At 35.3% G+C, this 18816-nt stretch overlaps 1 protein-coding gene across 19 annotated transcripts in view; it reads right to left on the bottom strand.

Moving 5' to 3' along the window:
- Positions 1–18816, bottom strand: part of PPP1R13B (protein phosphatase 1 regulatory subunit 13B) — a 163880-nt gene that overhangs the window by 94935 nt on the left and 50129 nt on the right. For 16 of the 19 annotated variants that reach the window (XM_056811185.1, XM_007473485.3, XM_056811194.1 and 13 more), the window contains one exon: positions 789–908. In XM_056811185.1, coding sequence (XP_056667163.1) covers positions 789–908 — 120 coding nt within the window. Of the gene's footprint in view, positions 1–788; positions 911–11034; positions 11155–18816 lie in introns of those variants that run through there. The other 3 variants (XM_056811192.1, XM_056811197.1, XM_016431306.2) reach the window with 3 other exon arrangements.

Below are 18816 nucleotides of genomic sequence, written 5' to 3'. Positions count from 1 at the left end.
GCCAGTTAGCAAACAGGCAGCTTCCTGTGGTACAGAGATATCTCTAAAGGGACCAATGAATTTGAAAGCCTGAATTCCAGAGTTGTGAATCACCTTGAGAACATCAGTTTTCCCTGCCAGTATTCTATAGGTATGTGACCATTCTCTTTCATAGACATTGAGCTCACTGGTAGGAGAATGTGACCTACGTTACGTTTAAGTATGTATTGTAACAGATTTATTATTCCTCCATTTACTTTAATACACAAATCCCAATGATGTTAATTCTTTTGCCTTGCTACCAAATAGTTATGTCTAAAATACATGTCAGGATTGTTAATAGCTTCTTTTGTATAAATGGAAGTACATCAACAGAACCTCAACAGTTAGAATGAAATGTAATAGTATGTTTCCCCCATAACAGGTAAACCCCTAGGAACAGATTTTTTAAAAGTCTGAGTGTAGCCATACTGTAGCGATACTTCTCTGGGAATACAGAACTGCCCGAGTAAGGGGCCCCTCTAGGACTTCACACATGTAAGAAAAAACTTGAAACATGCAAGAAAAAAAAAACATTTCCTAACAATTAGAGGTACCACAAAGTGAAATGGGTTGTACACCTCATCAAGTATTGGGTTCCTCTTCACTGAGTAATATAGTAGCAAAAAATGACAGATATTAAAGAGATAATAGGCATACTAATTATCCATCTTATTCTAGAAAAGAAAAAAAAAGAACTTTCATAAGTAAATACAACAGCTGGATCTTCCTTACTTATAAATTTTTTAATTAACATTAAATATACCTACCTTGTTCATTGCTCTCAGTTGGGGAATCCTCATGACGAAGGAAAAATTTCACTTCTTCCCTTCGGGGTCCCCACTTTTGTAGATGTTCATACATCATATGATCAAAGGGGATAGGACGTTCTAGAACAGAATAAATATATCTCATTTATTCCAGAAATAAGACAAGGGTCTGGGTATGAACAAAAGCAAACATTAGCAAAATGTTTAATTTGAAAGTTTTCCTTTGCTTCCTAGCTTCTCTTGAGGCACTATATTCTCTGTCCCATAAGCTCAAAACCTATACATTTTTACTCTTCTCTTTCCCTATCCTTCCTTATCCATATTGTTCCCATGATCTATCAATTCTACTCAAAAAATCTCTCTGTATTTCATCCTCCCAACCCACTAAAACTTCAAATACAAAATACAAAAAGTTCAGGGGGTTTTGCCCAGACTGCTGTAATAATCTAATTGGTGTCTCTCATCTCTTCTCCAATCCATCTATCAATAGATGCCAGAGTAATCCTGATGTACAAGAATGAATGAATGAATGAAAAAGCATTTAGTAAGCACTTACTAAGTGCAAAGCACTTTGCTGAGCACTGGAGATATAAATAGAAAAGCAAAACACTCTGAAACTTATGAGTGAGCGGTTTTTAAAGAAAAAAATCCAAGACACCAACAACTATGTGAAAAAAATGTTAATAATTAAAGAAATGCAAATTAAAGCAACTCTGAAGCTGTTCCTCAATTTGATGAATATAACAAAACAAAACAAAAAAAATGACAAATTAAAGAAGCTAGAGGAACACAGGCACTGTTGGAACCATGAATTGGTCCAGCCATTCTGGAAAACTACCCAGGACAATATCCAAAAGGTCATGAAATCATGCATAACTTTTGACAGACACTACTTCTATGCCTATAACCCAAAAACAAGAAAAGAATTTGTGGTTACAAAAAACTGGAAACTAAGGTTTGGAAATAGCTGAACTTATGGGACATGAACGTACTATAATGTTGTTCTCAAAGAAAACTGGGAAGACATATGAATCAACTAATGCAGTCAGGTGAGTAAGTATATTGATAACAACTCTATAAAGATAAACATTAAAAGGCTTAAGAACTGATCAATGCAAAGAAAAATTTATAACAGAACTAGTATTAAAGTACACAATAATTTTCATTAAAAAAAAGGTTTTACTTTAAGATGCAGAATAAAACAAATGCTTTTACATAAGGGTAATTATAGGAATATTTTGCTTGGGGGATGAACATTTATTAGAAGAGTGTTAAAGAATTTCCCCCCAATTGTTCTCAAGGGAGGCAGGAGAGGGGACAGAAGGGGGGAAAATAAATGCTTGTTAAATGAAAAAAAAATAAATTTTAGGGGCAGCTAGGTAACACAGTGGGTAGAGAACAAGGGCTGAAACTGGGAAGACCTAGGCTAAAATCTGAGCTCAGGACCTTCTCCAAGCTGTGTGACCCTGGGGAAGTCACTTACTGCCAATTGCCTAGCTCTTGTTGCTCTTCTGTCCCAGAACTGATACTGAGTCAGAAGGGGGGGGGGGGGGGGGGGCGCTGGGGAAGAATGTCAACTTTTATTTTTAAGCAAGGCAGTACCTTTCTGAAGGAATTTGTACTCTAATGGGAAGAGACAACACATGAAAACTTGCTTATATAACTCTTCAGTTGTGGCATAAAATATAAATTAATAAATGCCTTCTAGACTGTCCACAATTTGGCTCTGAGCCACATGTCCAAATCTTATTAAGAGGACACCTGTTGGGACCATGGATTCTACTAGATAGTTGGTGGTACACTGGATAACGGGGCATGAAAGCAGGAAGGTTTGAGTTTAAATCTCATCTCAGTCACTTATTAGATCTGCGAAGGTGGATAAATCACTTCACCTCTACCTACCTTGGTTTCCTCAACTGTAAAATGGGGTCAATGATATAGCCCATAGCTTCCAAGGTTGTTGTAAGGATCAAATGATAAACAAGACACTGCAGAAAAATCTCCCTGTTGAAATCTCTCCCATCATTCTGTTTGAACTTTGTATTATTCCTCCTATTAAATTTTAATTTCCTTAAGGGCAGAAACTGTGTCTTGGTTCATCTCCAAATGTCCAGAACATAAAGACAGGGCATTATACATAGTAAAACCTTAAATATTTGTTGAAGTGGTAATTCCAAACATAAAATGAAAAAATTAAACCATTTAGGAAATATATAAAAACAAGAATATTAAACAAAAATAAAATATAGCCAAGATTCTTTTTTTAAATATTATTTCTTTTTATCACTTCTTCACTTTCACATTTAAAGTAATCTTAAGTAACGGTCTCTATCCATTACCATGAGCAAGAACTATTAAAGAAAACAATAGGGAGCCACAAGTCTGTTTCAGAAAACATTTTCCAATAGCCAAAACATAAATGTTCTCCCAGTGTAAAGGATAATTTTAGCGTGGTGACTTAAAATCTAAATTTTGGGGGCAGCTGGGTGGCTCAGTGAATTGTGAGCCAGGCCTAGAGATGGAAGGTCCTAGGTTCAAATCTGGCCTCAGACACTTCCCAGCTGTGTAACCCTGGGCAAGTCACTTGACCCCCCCTCCCCCCATTGCCTAGCCCTTACCACTCTTCTGCCTTGGAGCCAATACACAGTATTGACTCCAAGACAGAAGGTAAGGGTTAAAAAAAAAAATCTAAATTTTATTGGTCGCCAGGGAAAATCCCAAATAATAAAATACCCAAGTCAGCTGGAAAATTTATGGTGATTTAAATGATATAGCAAGGAGAGTAAGAAGAAGAAAGAAGGAATGGGAGTAGGATTTCTCCCGCCTGGCTAATACCAGGCAGGAAGATTATGAGATCTACAAAGTAAGGTTTTGGAGTGTGAAGGAAGGAAGGAATCAGCCTGAACTCCAAAAAGGGCTCAGTCAAGATGCCCGAACCTGAATCGGCTCAAGGGCAAACTCACCACCAAACCCAGACAAATAACTGCCACCACTCCAAGATGTCGGAACACCTAGCACTCTGCCAGCCGGAGGCGCCTCCCCAGGGAAAGAGGGCGAAGAGAGCCAGTGACGTGCCTTATATAGATGGTCTTACATCACTTTCCTACGTCTCATCTGTACCAATGATAGCTTAGCTTGACTTAGGACAGCCCAGGGGTCTGTCCGATGTTTTCTGCACATGTCTGTTGAAGGCCATTTTCTCAGATAATTAAATCTTTGACTATGGAGCATACATTCCTGACCTTGTTAAACTGAGTAGGGTGGAGAAATGTAGAGTTCCCAAGACTTGATTCTGTTAAACCAAGTATCTAATCAGGAAATACCTAAATCAGATCTTCTAAAGTAAGGTCTGATTAGGGTGGAATAGTTTTAAAATTCACACCAGTAATGCTCTATGATTGCAAATTTCAGTATACCACACAACCTCTAAGAAACCAAAATCATGAATAAACCCAAAGAGCAATGAACACATTATGCATTATAGGTACAATTAATATATTTGCAATATCAACTAATGAACAAGAAATGGCATATGAATATCATCAAATGTATAGTAGAAAAAGGAGGCAAGTAAAGCAAAAAAAAAATCTGAAAACTCTCCAAGAAATATAAAAAAAACTAGAAGAAGGCCCCAAGCATGGGGGAATCTATGAAAACCATGGATACGAATCACATAGACGTGGATTTTAGTAGATAATACAAAATTAATAATATGATGCGGGGGACAAAATGGTGCAGGGGGCAGAGTCAAGATGGTAGCTTTAGTAGTAGTGAAAGCTTGTAACTGCTCTGAATATCCTTCCAAACTGTTCTTTAAAAGGCACCTCAAAAGGACAGGAATCAAAGCAAGCAAAATAAGGGGATTCTCTCATTGAACACAATGTGAAAGGTAGGCAGAGAGTGGATTTCCATTATATAAGGGGGAACAGGAAGCAAAACTGCAAAAAGAAAGGGCAGGCCAACCAACCCCCACCTACTGTGACAGACTCAGAACCAGGGCTTAGGTGATCCAGGGTCACAAGCTATACCAAAAAAATAGCACCTTAGACCCACCCCTCTAAGTCCTAGGCCTGACAGTGAGGTCCAGAGGTCCATATAGCTGGGTGTGCTCAAGTCTCCTCAGCAACAGTGAAGGCAGCCCCAGGGCAAAACCCTGTGAACCAGAAACTAAGACAGAAATGGTCAGCAGTATGCAGATTTTCCAGTCCACTGATGGAAAAAAGGGTAAATGGAAGCAAAAAAAACCTCCTGACCCTCAAAAATTTCTGTGGGGAAAAAGAGCAAAGAACAGAAGCAATAGGAGATGGTGAGGTCCAATCAAATACATGCAAAATCTCCCAAAAACTGGGACCTGGTCACAAGCTCTAGAAGAACTCAAAAAGGAACCCAGAGCAAATAAGACAGGTTGAAAAAAAAAATTATGCCATAAAGGGCTGTTGATGAAGTTGTAGATTCATCACCTGAAAATTACTGCTAGAGTACTTGGAATACTAAAAGAAAAATAATAACAGAAAAGTTAGGAACTTGAGGGTAAAAGAAAGAAAAAAATTATACTTTCTAGGTTAAGTCCAAGCACCAAAAAATTACTCATTAAAAAAAAAAAAGTTATCAACAAGATGACACAGATGATTCCTTCCTCCTTCACACTCCAAAACCTGGCCAAACCCTCCCCCTACTTCTCCATGTTTTCTAGCTGCTTTCTTAGAGAATAGGCTAATGGGCAACAATATGAATTGGACAAAAAAAGAAAAAACTGTGCCTTCTCAACCACTTGGGAGTATATAGTAGAACTATTCCCCATGAATGAAAATAAGATATATATCTAATTTTTTTTTAATCACATATTCCTGCAAGTGTTATTTGTTATCTTTGCCTGTAGATTTGCTCATCTATAAGATGAAAGTATTGGACCATATAGTCTCAAAGGTTCCATTTAACTTTAAATCCTATGAATGAGGTTCTGCCAGCTCTATAATTCAACAAAGTAATATAACCTTCATGTTTATATATCTATCTGGTTCTAAAAATCTTAGTTTGGCTATAATGGAGGGAACAAAGTATGGAATCTTTAAACCACAAATTCCCCAAGCCAATAACATTGTAGTTCCTCAGTTCTAAAACTCATATCATTTTTAATTTTTTTTTACTTTTGATTTCCAAATTCCCTCCCCCATCAATTATCAATTATGCCCTACATATAATATTTTAATAGAAAACTCTGCTTGTTAGGAAAAAAAATAGCTAGCAAGACTGTGGAATTAGTTAAACTAGATGATCCATCGTAACATTAGCCTCAATGGCTACCTTATCTTCTATTCAGTAAAAAATAGGGATTTCTATATGAAATAAAAATTTAGCCTCAAAAAGCAAATAGCAGGGGTTTTTTTTACCATGTTGAATATGTTATCTGAAAAAATTGCTTCATTACAATTATAATATTTTAAGAACAATTATGAACAAAGGACTTGTAAATCTAAGTAAAAAAGTAGCTTAGATTATTAGAGAAGGAAAGTGAATATACATTCATATTTATTCACACGAATGCATATACATATGAATTATTCTCATACACACACATACACAGAGTCATTCATGGACATTTAAAGGAATAATCTAGCTCCTGCAGTGCTTAGTTTGTGTAATGTGCCTTAGCTTTTCACGGGAGTGGAAGGAGGTAAAATGAGGAAGTCTGATAGTCCCTGAAAGAAGCAAGGCATGATCCTTTAGTGAAAGAACCTAATATATTTTTCCCAAACAGGACTGTAAGGGCAACAGGATTGAGTTAATCTAAAATCTGATAATAATGAGTTGTGAATATTCAAACAATCAAATGGATCTAGGGATCTATGATTCAGAAGTTCCCTTCAATGACAGACATATACACCTGCCCATTCCTATGCCAACCTTGTCCAGACCCCTCTATAAGTTGAGGGGTCTGCCCAATGTAGTAGAGACCTTCCTCAATTTTTCTGGACATAAAGGAGGAGTCAGTGAAATATTTTGGCCTTTTGTCTGAAATCCCTGGCCCTAGTCAGCCCTTCTCTTCCTATCATATAATTCCTATTAAAATTGAACACTTCAAAATTATAATGAATAATATATACTGACAACTATGCTGGCTAAACTTGGCCCTAAAGAAGAAATATGAGAAGTGTAAAGATTAAAATTTAGGGGAGATGGGGAGACTGAGGCAGGTAGAAATTAGTTTCTCTCTGCAAGGAGTATTATATTTTTTAGAGGTTTATTAAAGGTTAAAGATTAAAGAATATACAAGTAAGAAACATGTGCCTAGGCCAGAGGCCTAGACAAAATAACCTCATATCACCCAAGAGACTGCCTGCTCCAAAACAGAAGTCCAAAAAGAGCCGAGAGAGAGAGAGAGAGAGAGAGAGAGAGAGAGAGAGCCGTCAAAAGCCTTTGAATCAGCTTAAATACCTTCTCGATCTCGGCCCTGGTGAGATTACAAGGCATTCTGGGGAAGTGGAGCAAAGGCTCGTGGGGATTGTAGTCCTGTATTCAAGTCTATTTTTTACATTTCCCCCGTGTGATCATTTTTGGAAAAATTAATTTTTCCCCAAAAGGATCATAAAAACATAATAAACTTAAAAGATTACAATAGTGTGAGGATAAGAGAAAAAAGAATAAAACCAATAATTGCTGAATACATTGACAAAAAGCCGTTAGGGGGCAGTCCCCTTTGGCATAAAAGTATACATACAAATAAATGTTCAATCAACCACACCCAAAGTTCAATTTTGTGCAACTTGTGGTCTGGAGGCTTTTTCATGGTGGCTTCTCCAACAGTTCAGTTCTGGATTCAGAGAGGTAGCATCTTCTTTACCTAAAATTCTTCTCAAAAGGAATTTAAACTTTGCAATTTAAATAATGACATTTTTTTACATTCCCCCATGTTGTGGGTGATTGAAAGATTCAGAATCAGTTAGGAATGCATGGCTGAGGTATGAGGTATATGAATCAATTGACAAGAGATATTAAAAAGACATCAGAAAATCCAAAAGAAAAGAAAAATTTCTGGATGAAAATATAGACTATCAAAGTCTTATGTGTAAAAATTCCACGTAGAAGAAAAATAAATCTATAACAGGTCCTTCAATCAGGGCCCAATCAAAATGATCTAAGTAATGATGCATTTACCCAATCAGTGCCAGGACTACAGAAAGGTACCACACTATGAGAGGCAGAAAAGGGGACCAGATTATGGGAGCCAAGGTTTCAGGGATACTCGTCTGTGAGTATCTTCAGGGTGAGTGTGGATACAAGGAAAGCCTATGTCTTAACACATGTTAAACATAGTAACCTCGAGTCTTCACACTAGGTCAAGACCTTTGTATTGGCCTAGAAGTGCATCAATCCATCCTAGATTGGCCTTTCTTTGGCCCTATGAAATGGCTCTTGTGTGTACCTCTTGTCAGAATCAGACAGAATCATTAAGCAAAGTCCCATAATTTATTTAAATAATTAGTGGCATCATTTTTATAGTCACAAGCCTTTTAGGGCACGTATTAGCAAATGTATCTTAAACTTAAAAATCAAAAGGTTAAAGAAAATCTTAATACTGGTGACATGTGCTTCAAATATAAAAAGGAGAGAAAAAAAAATTTTTAAAAACTGAAAAAGTATATTGCACATGCAAGAAAAAAATAATAATAAAAGAGCTTTAAAAAATTCAAAAATATAGCTTATAATCATTGACACTCTGTGTCAGTTAAGAAAATATAAAATGCAAGGCTTTCTCACCAAAAAATGAGATCCATTTCCTCTTTGTATCTGGCCATGATCACTGTGAGTAGAAGGCAAATGAATTGAACAAGGTTAACAATTTTTTCATCTTTAAAAATACAGTAGTACAAATATGTAGATATCAAAATCCCCAAAATTCTCAATAGCCCAATTAATTACAATAGCAAACAAACACACTTTCATATTTCACATAAGTTGCTGTATGACATTTTTAAAACCTATGAATTGATGGACATTTATCACAATTTTTACAAACATAGCAATCCTTCAACCTTGGTATTTAAACATATTTTTTTAAAACAAAGTAAAACTCATCTTGGGTTTAGAACATAATCAAGAAATCTATATATCATTCTGGTAGAAGTAAAGTAGTGAGCTGAAGAGCATAAATAAAGGGATGCTCCTTTTTCTTGGAGGCTTATAGGGATACAAATGCCCTGAGATTAACTGCCCAACTTCCATTCACATGTGGGAAGGTTGGGGGTTTAAAAATGTATTTCACTTCAGCTAATGGGCCTTACCTCATGGTAGGGGCAGGCAAAAATAACCAGATTGTTAAAAAAAAAATTCCAAAAATCATATTTAAAAAACCCTTAAAATCAAATCATTTGAGGTATTCAGCACATTAAAATTCCAAAGGTTGTTAATACAATTATAACCAGTTCTGAAGTCCATCTATCCTCAGCAAAATAGAAAAAAGCTGTTTTTTCATATGTGGGCTTATTCACAATAATATTTGTTCAACACAGTTATAGGGGAAAAACAACAGAATTTTAAAACTCAGTACATTCAAAATAAATTCAATCAACCTTCAGTTCACAGAATAATATTGAATCCAGTAATATATGAACTTAAAATCACAAAGTTATATCTTAAACAAAACAATGCAATAGAATACAGAGATTTTTTTATAAACCATTGGAGTCTGAAATGCCTTAGAATATAGCCTTTAGTCTCTTCAAAGTTCCTTGGGGTTTTTTTGTTTGTTTTTAATTATCCATTTAAATGTCTATTGTGCGAAGGTAGAGTAGTAAAGGCTAGGCTATGGGGTTCAAGGGATCCGTCCAGGGCCCCATAGCTGGGAAGCATCAGAGGCCAGATTTTAACTAGAGGCCTCCCGTCTCTGGGCCTGGCTTCCAGTTCGCTGGGCCACCCATTTTCCTCCCCAAAGTTAAAGTTGAATCTTTGGGCTGACTCTGCTCCCAGACAGGTCGGTAAAATCAATGAAATTGCCAGAAGAGTCAAAAATCCTTTTAAACCCATTGCTTTTTAGGTTTCTGTTTGAAAAGATCTGTTTCTTCTCTCTAGTCTTTTCTCTCCCCTCTGTGGCCAATACCCCCATTCACGTGGAGGCTTAGCCTAAGGGAAAATTACCCGGTCTCCTTTCCCTCTCCTCTCTCCCCTCCACCCACGTGGCCAATACTGTTACCAGCTGGTCGCAATGAGTCCTGAGCGATCTACTCCAAGGATCTGGGTGATGAGCCAACTGGGGTTGTGCTCCAGGGTCTGGGGCGCAGAAATAGGCAGGCAGCTGGCCGGTGAGAGGCCAGGAGCGGCTGCAGGGGTGGGCAAGGCCGGGGCCAGGTACCAGGTGAGGATGATCAGGGCTGCAGGCAGGAATCGGCGGGCCGAGCCAGGTGGGGTGGGCAGCAGGTCCGGAGACTGTAGCAGCTTTGCAAGGGTAGAAAACGTTGGCCAGAGAGATATGGCTCAAAAAAATTTTTTTCTAGGTACTAGCTATTAAAAGTTGAACTAAAGATCAGAAAAGAATTCAGAAGATTGAGTTTTTTTTTTCCCCATTAGGTCACCAAACTGTAAAGATTAAAATTTAGGGGAGATGGGGAGACTGAGGCAGGTAGAAATTAGTTTCTCTCTGCAAGGAGTATTATATTTTTTAGAGGTTTATTAAAGGTTAAAGATTAAAGAATATACAAGTAAGAAACATGTGCCTAGGCCAGAGGCCTAGACAAAATAACCTCATATCAAACAGAAGTCCAAAAAGAGCCAAGAGAGAGAGAGAGAGAGCGCGCCATCAAAAGCCTTTGAATCAGCTTAAATACCTTCTCGATCTCGGCCCTGGTGAGATTACAAGGCATTCTGGGGAAGTGGAGCAAAGGCTCGTGGGGATTGTAGTCCTGTATTCGAGTCTATTTTTTACAGAAGACATCAATTTCCCCTAGAGCTCTTCATTTAAAAAGTGGGAATCATAGGTATGGAATACTGAATATAACATTAAGACTTTTTTGATAAATTGATTAGATATGTGGAATTTTTTTCCTTCATTTTTTTCCTTCTTTATTACAAATTACAAGCCCCACGGGAAAAGAATAGGAAATTTAGATTGTATAAAAACAAAACAGTAAAAATTAATTTTAAAAAAAAATCAAAGCTATCTCCCCAAATCTACACAAATGCTACCAGCCAGGGTTGGTCTCACTTCAAAAAGAGCAGTTGCTATAAATACTTTCAAGATTCTAAGAGTTACCTTTATAGATAGCAGCTATTTCTACTGACATTATAGTTCCTGAACTGCACTGACCAGTGTATTTCCCATGAACACACTGACCAAATGGACCAATCAAACTTTTTTTTTTTTTTAAATTTTATTTGGTCAGTTTAGAACATTATTCCTTGGTTACAAGAATCACATTATTTCCCTCCCTCCCCTCCCCCCACCCCTTCCTGTTGCCAAAGCACAATTCTCCTTGGTTTTACATGTGTCCTTGATCAAAACCTATTTCCATGTTGTTGATGTTTGCACTAGGATGTTCATTTAGAGTCTACATACCCAATCATATCCCCCTCAACCCATGTAATCAAATAGTTGTTTTTCTTCGGTGTTTCTACTCACATCAATTAAACTTTTTTTAACAAAGACATTTACTCAAAAAAGGGGTTAGGGACAGGACACAAAGAATAGCCAAACAAAAAGCCAAGAATATCAAGGGAATTAATGGAAAAAAACATGAAGGAAGGAGATCTAGCCATACTAGATTTCAAACTATATCAAAGTGCTATTCATCAACCCAATATCGTATTGGCTAAGAAATAGAATAGTAAATCGATGAAATTGTATAGGTATTGTAAATAGAATTATTTTGTACTCTTGGGTTTCATCTCCCAGAATCCCTTTCCTTTCATCCCCACGTTGCATCTTGCTACGTGTTGTACATAAAAGTTTGCTATAACTCAGCCTTTTTTTTTTCCCCTTCCCAGGCTCTCCTCCTCTTCCCCCAATTGCAGTCAGGTTCTCTCTCTTTCCTCCCACTTTCTGCAGTCCAGGCAACTCTCTCTTTGCCAAGGCTATCATCTTCCTTTACTTCAAGTTATTATTAATAAATCTTATAAAAATATAATACTTGGAATAGTGGATATTAATTTTTAAATCTTATAGTATCCAATATGCAGTAGTTAATGGCCATAATAACTTAGTGTTCAATAAACCCAAAGATCCAAATTTTTCAGGGAAGAACTATTTTACAAAAATGCTGGGAAAATTGGAAAATAGTATGGCAGAAATTAGGCTGGACCAACAACTCACACCATATATAAAGAAGATAAAAGTAAAAATCAATACTTGCTCTAGAAATTCAGGGTGATACCATAAACAAATTAGGGGAACACAGAATGGTGTACATGTCAGACTTATGGATATGGGAGAATTTATAACCAAACAAGACAGAGAACAATATAAAAAAAAATGGATAATTTAAATTAAATTAAAAAGGGCTTGTACAAACAAAACCAAGATTAGAAAGGAAACAACAAATGGGGGGGAAGGGGGGAGTTATCAAATGTCTCTGACAAAGGCTCAAATATATAGAGAACTAAATCAAATTCATAAAAATAAAAAGAATTCTCTAATTGATAAATGGTCAACGAATATGAACAGGAAGTTCTTAACTGAAGAAATGATATCTATGGTCATATGGAAAAGAAAAAACTCCAAATCTCACGATGAGAGAAATATAAATTAAAACAAATCTGAGATACTACTTCCCATCCATCAGATTGGCTAAAATATCCAAAAAGTAAAATGATAAATGTTAGAGGGGATGTGGGAAAATTGAAACACTAATATACTGTTGGTGAAACTGTGAACTGATACAACCAATCTAGAAAGCAAAATGGAACCATGACCAAAGGGCTATAAAACTAAGTATACTCTATTCCAGCCATAACACTACTGGGACTGCAACCCAAAAAGATTAAAAATAGGAGAAAAAGACTTAATTACACAAAAACATTTTTAGCACCTCCTTTTGTAGTAGCAATGGAAACTACATAGATGTTCATCAACTGGGGAAAAGCTGAACAAGTTGTAGTATATGGTTATAATGGAATATTACTACGTCAAAAAATGACAAATAGCATTTTTATATGACTGTAGATAATCTGGAAAGACAAAAATTGATGCAAAGTGAATTGAACAGAACCAAGATAACAAAGTATACAGTAACAGTATTATTATATAATTATCAACTGTGAAGAACTAAATTATTATCAGCAAAGCAAGGTTCCAAGATAAACCCAAAGGATTCATGATGAAAAATACTATCCACAGCCAAAGAAGGAATTATTGAAAACTGATTGCAGATTAAAGCATGTCATATTCCACTTTTTTTCATGAGTTTTTTAATGAATATATGATGTCTTCTTTTATGACATGAGGAATGTAGAAATATGTATTGCCCTGATAGCACTGGTATTATCCATATCAGACTATCACCTCAAGTAGGAAAGGAGAGAACCTGAATTGCAAAATGTCAGATAACAATCATCAAAAATTGTTTCTACATATGATTGAAAACAATTTTTTTTTAAGTTTAAAAAAAAGAATGGCCACAAAGTGACCATTCTCATAAAGGTTTACTAGTCCATGGTAGATGAGTGGTTCTTCTACAAGCCTGTTCTTCTGATGGGCTGAGATACTTCTCTACTTGGGTAGTGCCACACACTTTCACAGAAAGAACAGAAACTCTGGGATTTGCAAAAGCTTCTCCAGTTCTGCACTCTTGACTGGATCTCAAGGACTTTCCAGAAAGCTAGTGACAGAATAGAGATATTATTATACCAAGTTTTCTCAGTGAGAAATCTCACTCTAGCTTATAATGATTATCTGGGATATTACTAAATCCTCATCTCTGCAAGCTAAACTATAATAACAAGTACTTTATAATTGTCCAATAATCACAAAACAGTTCTGGAGTTCAGGGTTCCCAGATATCAACTCCAAAGTATTCCTGCAAGTAAATAAGCAACAGGAAAAAAAGGCACCAACACTTTCTCAGTTCTAGTAAGGTGCCTGGGTCAGGAAGCTGATTTCTTAAGTGATATCTTTTTGTACATTAAGGTTCACATGTCTTTGTTTCTGGCCCTTTCAATCATCAAAATTTACAAAGTATAAAAGAGGTGTATTTTATGCATTGACATTTTACTCCTGTTATTCTTTAGAACATATTAAAAAATATGTATTTTTCGATGACTTTAGGAGACCTCTGTGTTTTGGTCGTTCGACCCCCACCGGGGTCACGACCCACAGGTTGAGAACCACTGTTCTAAAATATTAATTATCAAATTTTATAAAAATTTCATGGCTGCTATGTAATTTTAGTACATGACCAGCAATTCTGGGGTATGAGAATACATTTGGCTTCTTATATTTCGTAAATAAAGACTTTTTTTTAAAAAATCAAACTATTCTGAGGCTAAATTAGTTTGGAAAAGACTAGCTTCGTCTAACACCTTCATTTTATAGAAGAAATTGAGGCTCAGAGAGATAATAATTATTTGCCCAAAGTCACAAAGATAATCAGTGGCTGGGTAAGGATTAGTACCCATGCTCATTTTAGGGAACTTTCTACAGCACTACACTACCTAATACAACATAAAAACATATAAGTAGTCTATATTTATAACAAGTTGAGTCAGTCAAGAATATATATTAAGTCCCTATATACATATAGTCCCTTATGTCTGTTGAACTATAGAAAATACATTATTTCTTAGCCAGTTTATTTTTTCAAAAAGCACTCATCAATGCATGTTTTCTACCAAAATCATTTGTGTTGACAGACCAAAAATAATAATCAGAAGCAGCTTTAGCTTGAGCTTTACATCAATCAGAATTTAAGTATTTAAAAATAGAGTACAATGTCCTAGATCCCTAGGATAGGATTCTGTGCTCATACTAACTCTGACCTCTCCCTTCAACTTGGTCTGTGAGCTGATCATTTAAATTAACCCTAAATTTCCAACTACATTACCACTTTCTGCAGCTTGGAAGGTGCTTAAAGTGAAATTAATTGGAAAAAATTTTTCATCTTTAAGATGCAATACATTCTATTAAAATTAACACCAATAAACAATTTCCCAAACATGCAAAGAAATTCACTTACTAAAAGCTTTTCACTGAAGTAAAAAGGAAAGATTTAAAAATTGAAGGTTTGGATTACTAATTTGCATCTAAGGAATAGCATAATCATTTGCTGAATAGATTGACCTAATAAAATGAGAACTTACATAGCTCATTCAGGTATTAAAATCTGGTCTAAAGTTAACCAAAACAGGGAAGAAAAAAACTTTAAAGCCATTTAAGTCTTTGATCCTATGAACATTCCCCGTAATAATTCTAGTTTATTCTAATTTACATGTGAAATCTAAAATATTTTCAAGGCTTTTTGTCCCAAGTTCCATTAAATTGTGAAAACAAAATTATATTTTTAAAATTCTGTCAAGAGTTCACCTCAAAATAAGACTGCAATGATACCTCATTTCTGCCTCCAGGATAACAACTGTTCATTTCCACCCCATCATTCACTTACTTCAGTACATTTAGGACCTCTAATTCCAATAATTTAGGTACTCTCTGCACCAGTAGAGGTTATTAATCCTCCATATTAGGTCATCCTCACTAACTGCTATGTCCAAAACATTCATTACCTAGTAACCAACCTGTTGGCAATAAGATATACTGTACATCTTTTCGAAGTCTGTATTTGAAGCTTCTCAGCTTATATAGGCCAACTAAAATAGCCTTCAGGGACTTAAGCAAGGCTTTAGTGGAAATATTTTTTTAATTTTAACAAACATTAAATAAAACATTTATTCATTCTATCACAGTTAACTTTTAATCCTTTATTTAAAGACCTTTTATTAAATGTATTAATTCACTGCTTTCTATAAAGAATTTATGAAGCTTTTAGTTCTAATACAAGGTCAACATTTGCAAAGGTGCCATGTATACCATACTATGGTATGCATATACATACATACATACATACATACATACACACACACTCTTGTCAATAGCCTTTCTAAAATTCTATTCATTAACTTCTTACTTGCTTATTTTTTGGTGAGTTTTGTTTTGTCAGAAAGTGGCATATTAAGATTCCCTACACTGACAGCTTACCTATTTGTCCCTGTGCCTCACTTGGTTATTGCTTCAGTTATTTAAATGATATGGAATTCTGTGCTAAAATGAATTAGCTGTTATATGGTACCTCTCAGCAGAATATTCCTAAAGAACTGGGGGGGGGGTGGGGGTGGGGGGTCAAAAAACAAATTACAGAAGCAACAGATAATTTCATTAAATGTAATGACAAAACCAAACAAAAATATCTGCAATAGACAAAATAATTCATAGGGGAAAATGTGTATCTTTCATCAGCAAAAGAAAGAACAGATCAGCAAGGTGGGCATGCACCTAAATAAATGAAAAAAATCAAGAAATTAAAACTCCCAATTAACTACCAAAATAGAAACCCTGAAAAATCAAAGACATCTTAAAAAAAAAACTGAAAGCAAAAACAAAACTTGAATAAAAGTATCTATCAACTGTATTCAACAAGAATAACAAAATAAATCATTAGCAAATTTGACTAAAAAAGAAAACAAAATTACCATTATTAAAAATGAAATAGGGAATTCACAACAAATTAAAGAGAAATAAAGGGTATTATTACTATGCTCATTTATTTGCCAATAAAATCAGTAACTAAAGTGAAATAAATATTTACAAAACTATAAAAACACCCAAATAAAGAGATCAAGAAATAAAGAATTTAAACTACCCAATCTCAGAAAAGTAATTGAACAAACCACAAAAGTGACAAAAATATCTGAGAATCAGATGGATTATGAGCATTTTAAAAATTATCCAAAGAACGAATCACTCTTGGTGGAACTGTGAACTGATCCAATCACTCTGGAGAGCAATGCAGAACTATGCCCAAAGGACTATAAAAATCATACATCAATACCAGTACTAAATTTGTATCCCAAAGAGATTGGGGGGTAGGGGGAAGGGTGTGCTTGTACAAAATTATTGATAGCAGTTCTTTTTGTCATGGCAAAGAATTAGAAATTAAGGAGATATCTACCCATCAAGGAATGGCTAAACAAGCTGTGGTATAAGACTATGGAATACTAATGTACTATAAGAAATGATGAGCATGATGCTTTCAAAAAACCTGGAAAAACTTCCATAAACTGATTGAATTAAGCAGAACCAGGAGACATTGTACATAAAGCCATATTGTACAATGGTCAACTGTAAATGACTTTCCTTTCTCAGCAATAAAATGATCAAAGACAATTCTTAAAGACTTATGGTGAAAAATGCTTTCCATCTCCAGAGAAAGAACTGATGAAGTCAATACAAATGGAAGCATACAGTTTTCTGGGTGTTTTTTTTTGTTATTGTTGGTATGTGTTTTCTCCCATTAACATGACCGATATGGAAATGTTTTGGATAATATATAACTTAAATCAAATTGCTTACTATCTTGAGGAGAAAGAGAGAATTTGAGACTCAAAATATTTACAAACCTAATGTTAAAAATTGTTTTTACACGTAACTGGGAAAAAAATTAAATACTAAAAGATTTTTCTTTAAAAACAACTAACACTAAATGGACTCTGCCTCAAAGATAAATAGCATAGATCTAAAATCAAGAGTCAGCAGTATATGGAAAAGGAATATAGATGAGAACACTTTGTAATAAGATCAAGGTAAAGCAATGATATTATAATAGTAGTGGTGACACTACTATTAAACAGTCTTAGAAAATAATCACCATTAGCCGTTTTTTTAACATTGTGAAAGAATATGCAAAAGAGAAATCATATTATTGCTTTTGCAGAAGACATCTATGTTAAGAGAACCCTAGAGTCAACTCAAAAATTAATTACTTCAGTAAAGTTGCAGGAGATAAAACATATCAGCAAAGTGCTAGTCAGCTAATACTGGAGAGTTAATTATTAAAATTCTAAGGGTATTTATACTGTGGATAGCAGTGAACACTACAAATCAGGGTTTTTTGTTTTATTTACTGTCTAAACTTAATAAGGTGATGAGAAAATGCTAATAATGAAGATTAATCTTAAAAGCTGATCCTGAATATTTTTTCAGGATATTATTTGAAATAAGCCCACATAAATCAGCACCTCTATATATTACCACTAAAACCCAATAAGAAGTTAGAAAGAGAAACTCCATTTAAAATAACTACAGAGTGTATAAGACATTTGGGAGTCTACCTAAAAAGATACAAATAGGACTACATGGAACAAAATATTACTTTCAAGAAATAAAGACAGATGAAAAATGTTTGGAAAAGTATTAACTGTTCGTGGGTAGGATAAGCCAATATAATTAAAATACTATCTAAATTAATTTATCCATTCATGTCAAATCAACAAGCAATTATTATATGACAAGCATTATGTTAAGTACTGAGGATATAAAGATGCATAAGAGACATTAAAACAAGTATGTACAAGACATAAAGAGGAAAAATTGGAGACAATCTCAATAGGAAGGCACCAGCATTAGGAAGGACCAGCAAAAGCTTCTTAAAGATGAGATTTTAGTTGAGACTTGAAGGCAGGCAGGTAAATCAGGAAGTGGAAATAAGAACAGGGAAGATTTTAGGCATTGAAAATTATGTCTGAATATCAAAGAGTCTGGATATGGATGATATTAAGGACAGAAAGGAAGCCAGTGTCATTGGATTATAGAGTGTGGAAGGAGTTAAGATGTAAGAAAATCAGAAACAGAGGAAGGCACCAGGTAATATAGTGCTATAAAAGCCAAACAGAAAGGCAACTAGGTAGCATAGTAGATCAGAGTGTTGGGACTGGAGTTGGGAGGTCCCAGGTTCAAATCTAGCCTCAGACACTTCCCAGCAGCGTGACCCTGAGCAAGTCATTTAATCCCAATTGGCACTCACCTGTCTTGAACTGACACTCAGGCAGAAACAAA

The sequence above is a fragment of the Monodelphis domestica genome, chromosome 1 (genome assembly GCF_027887165.1).
Source record: "Monodelphis domestica isolate mMonDom1 chromosome 1, mMonDom1.pri, whole genome shotgun sequence".
Lineage (NCBI taxonomy): Eukaryota > Metazoa > Chordata > Mammalia > Didelphimorphia > Didelphidae > Monodelphis > Monodelphis domestica.
Note: the sequence above shows the minus strand (reverse complement) of the source record. Positions and strands in the feature narration are given on the sequence as shown.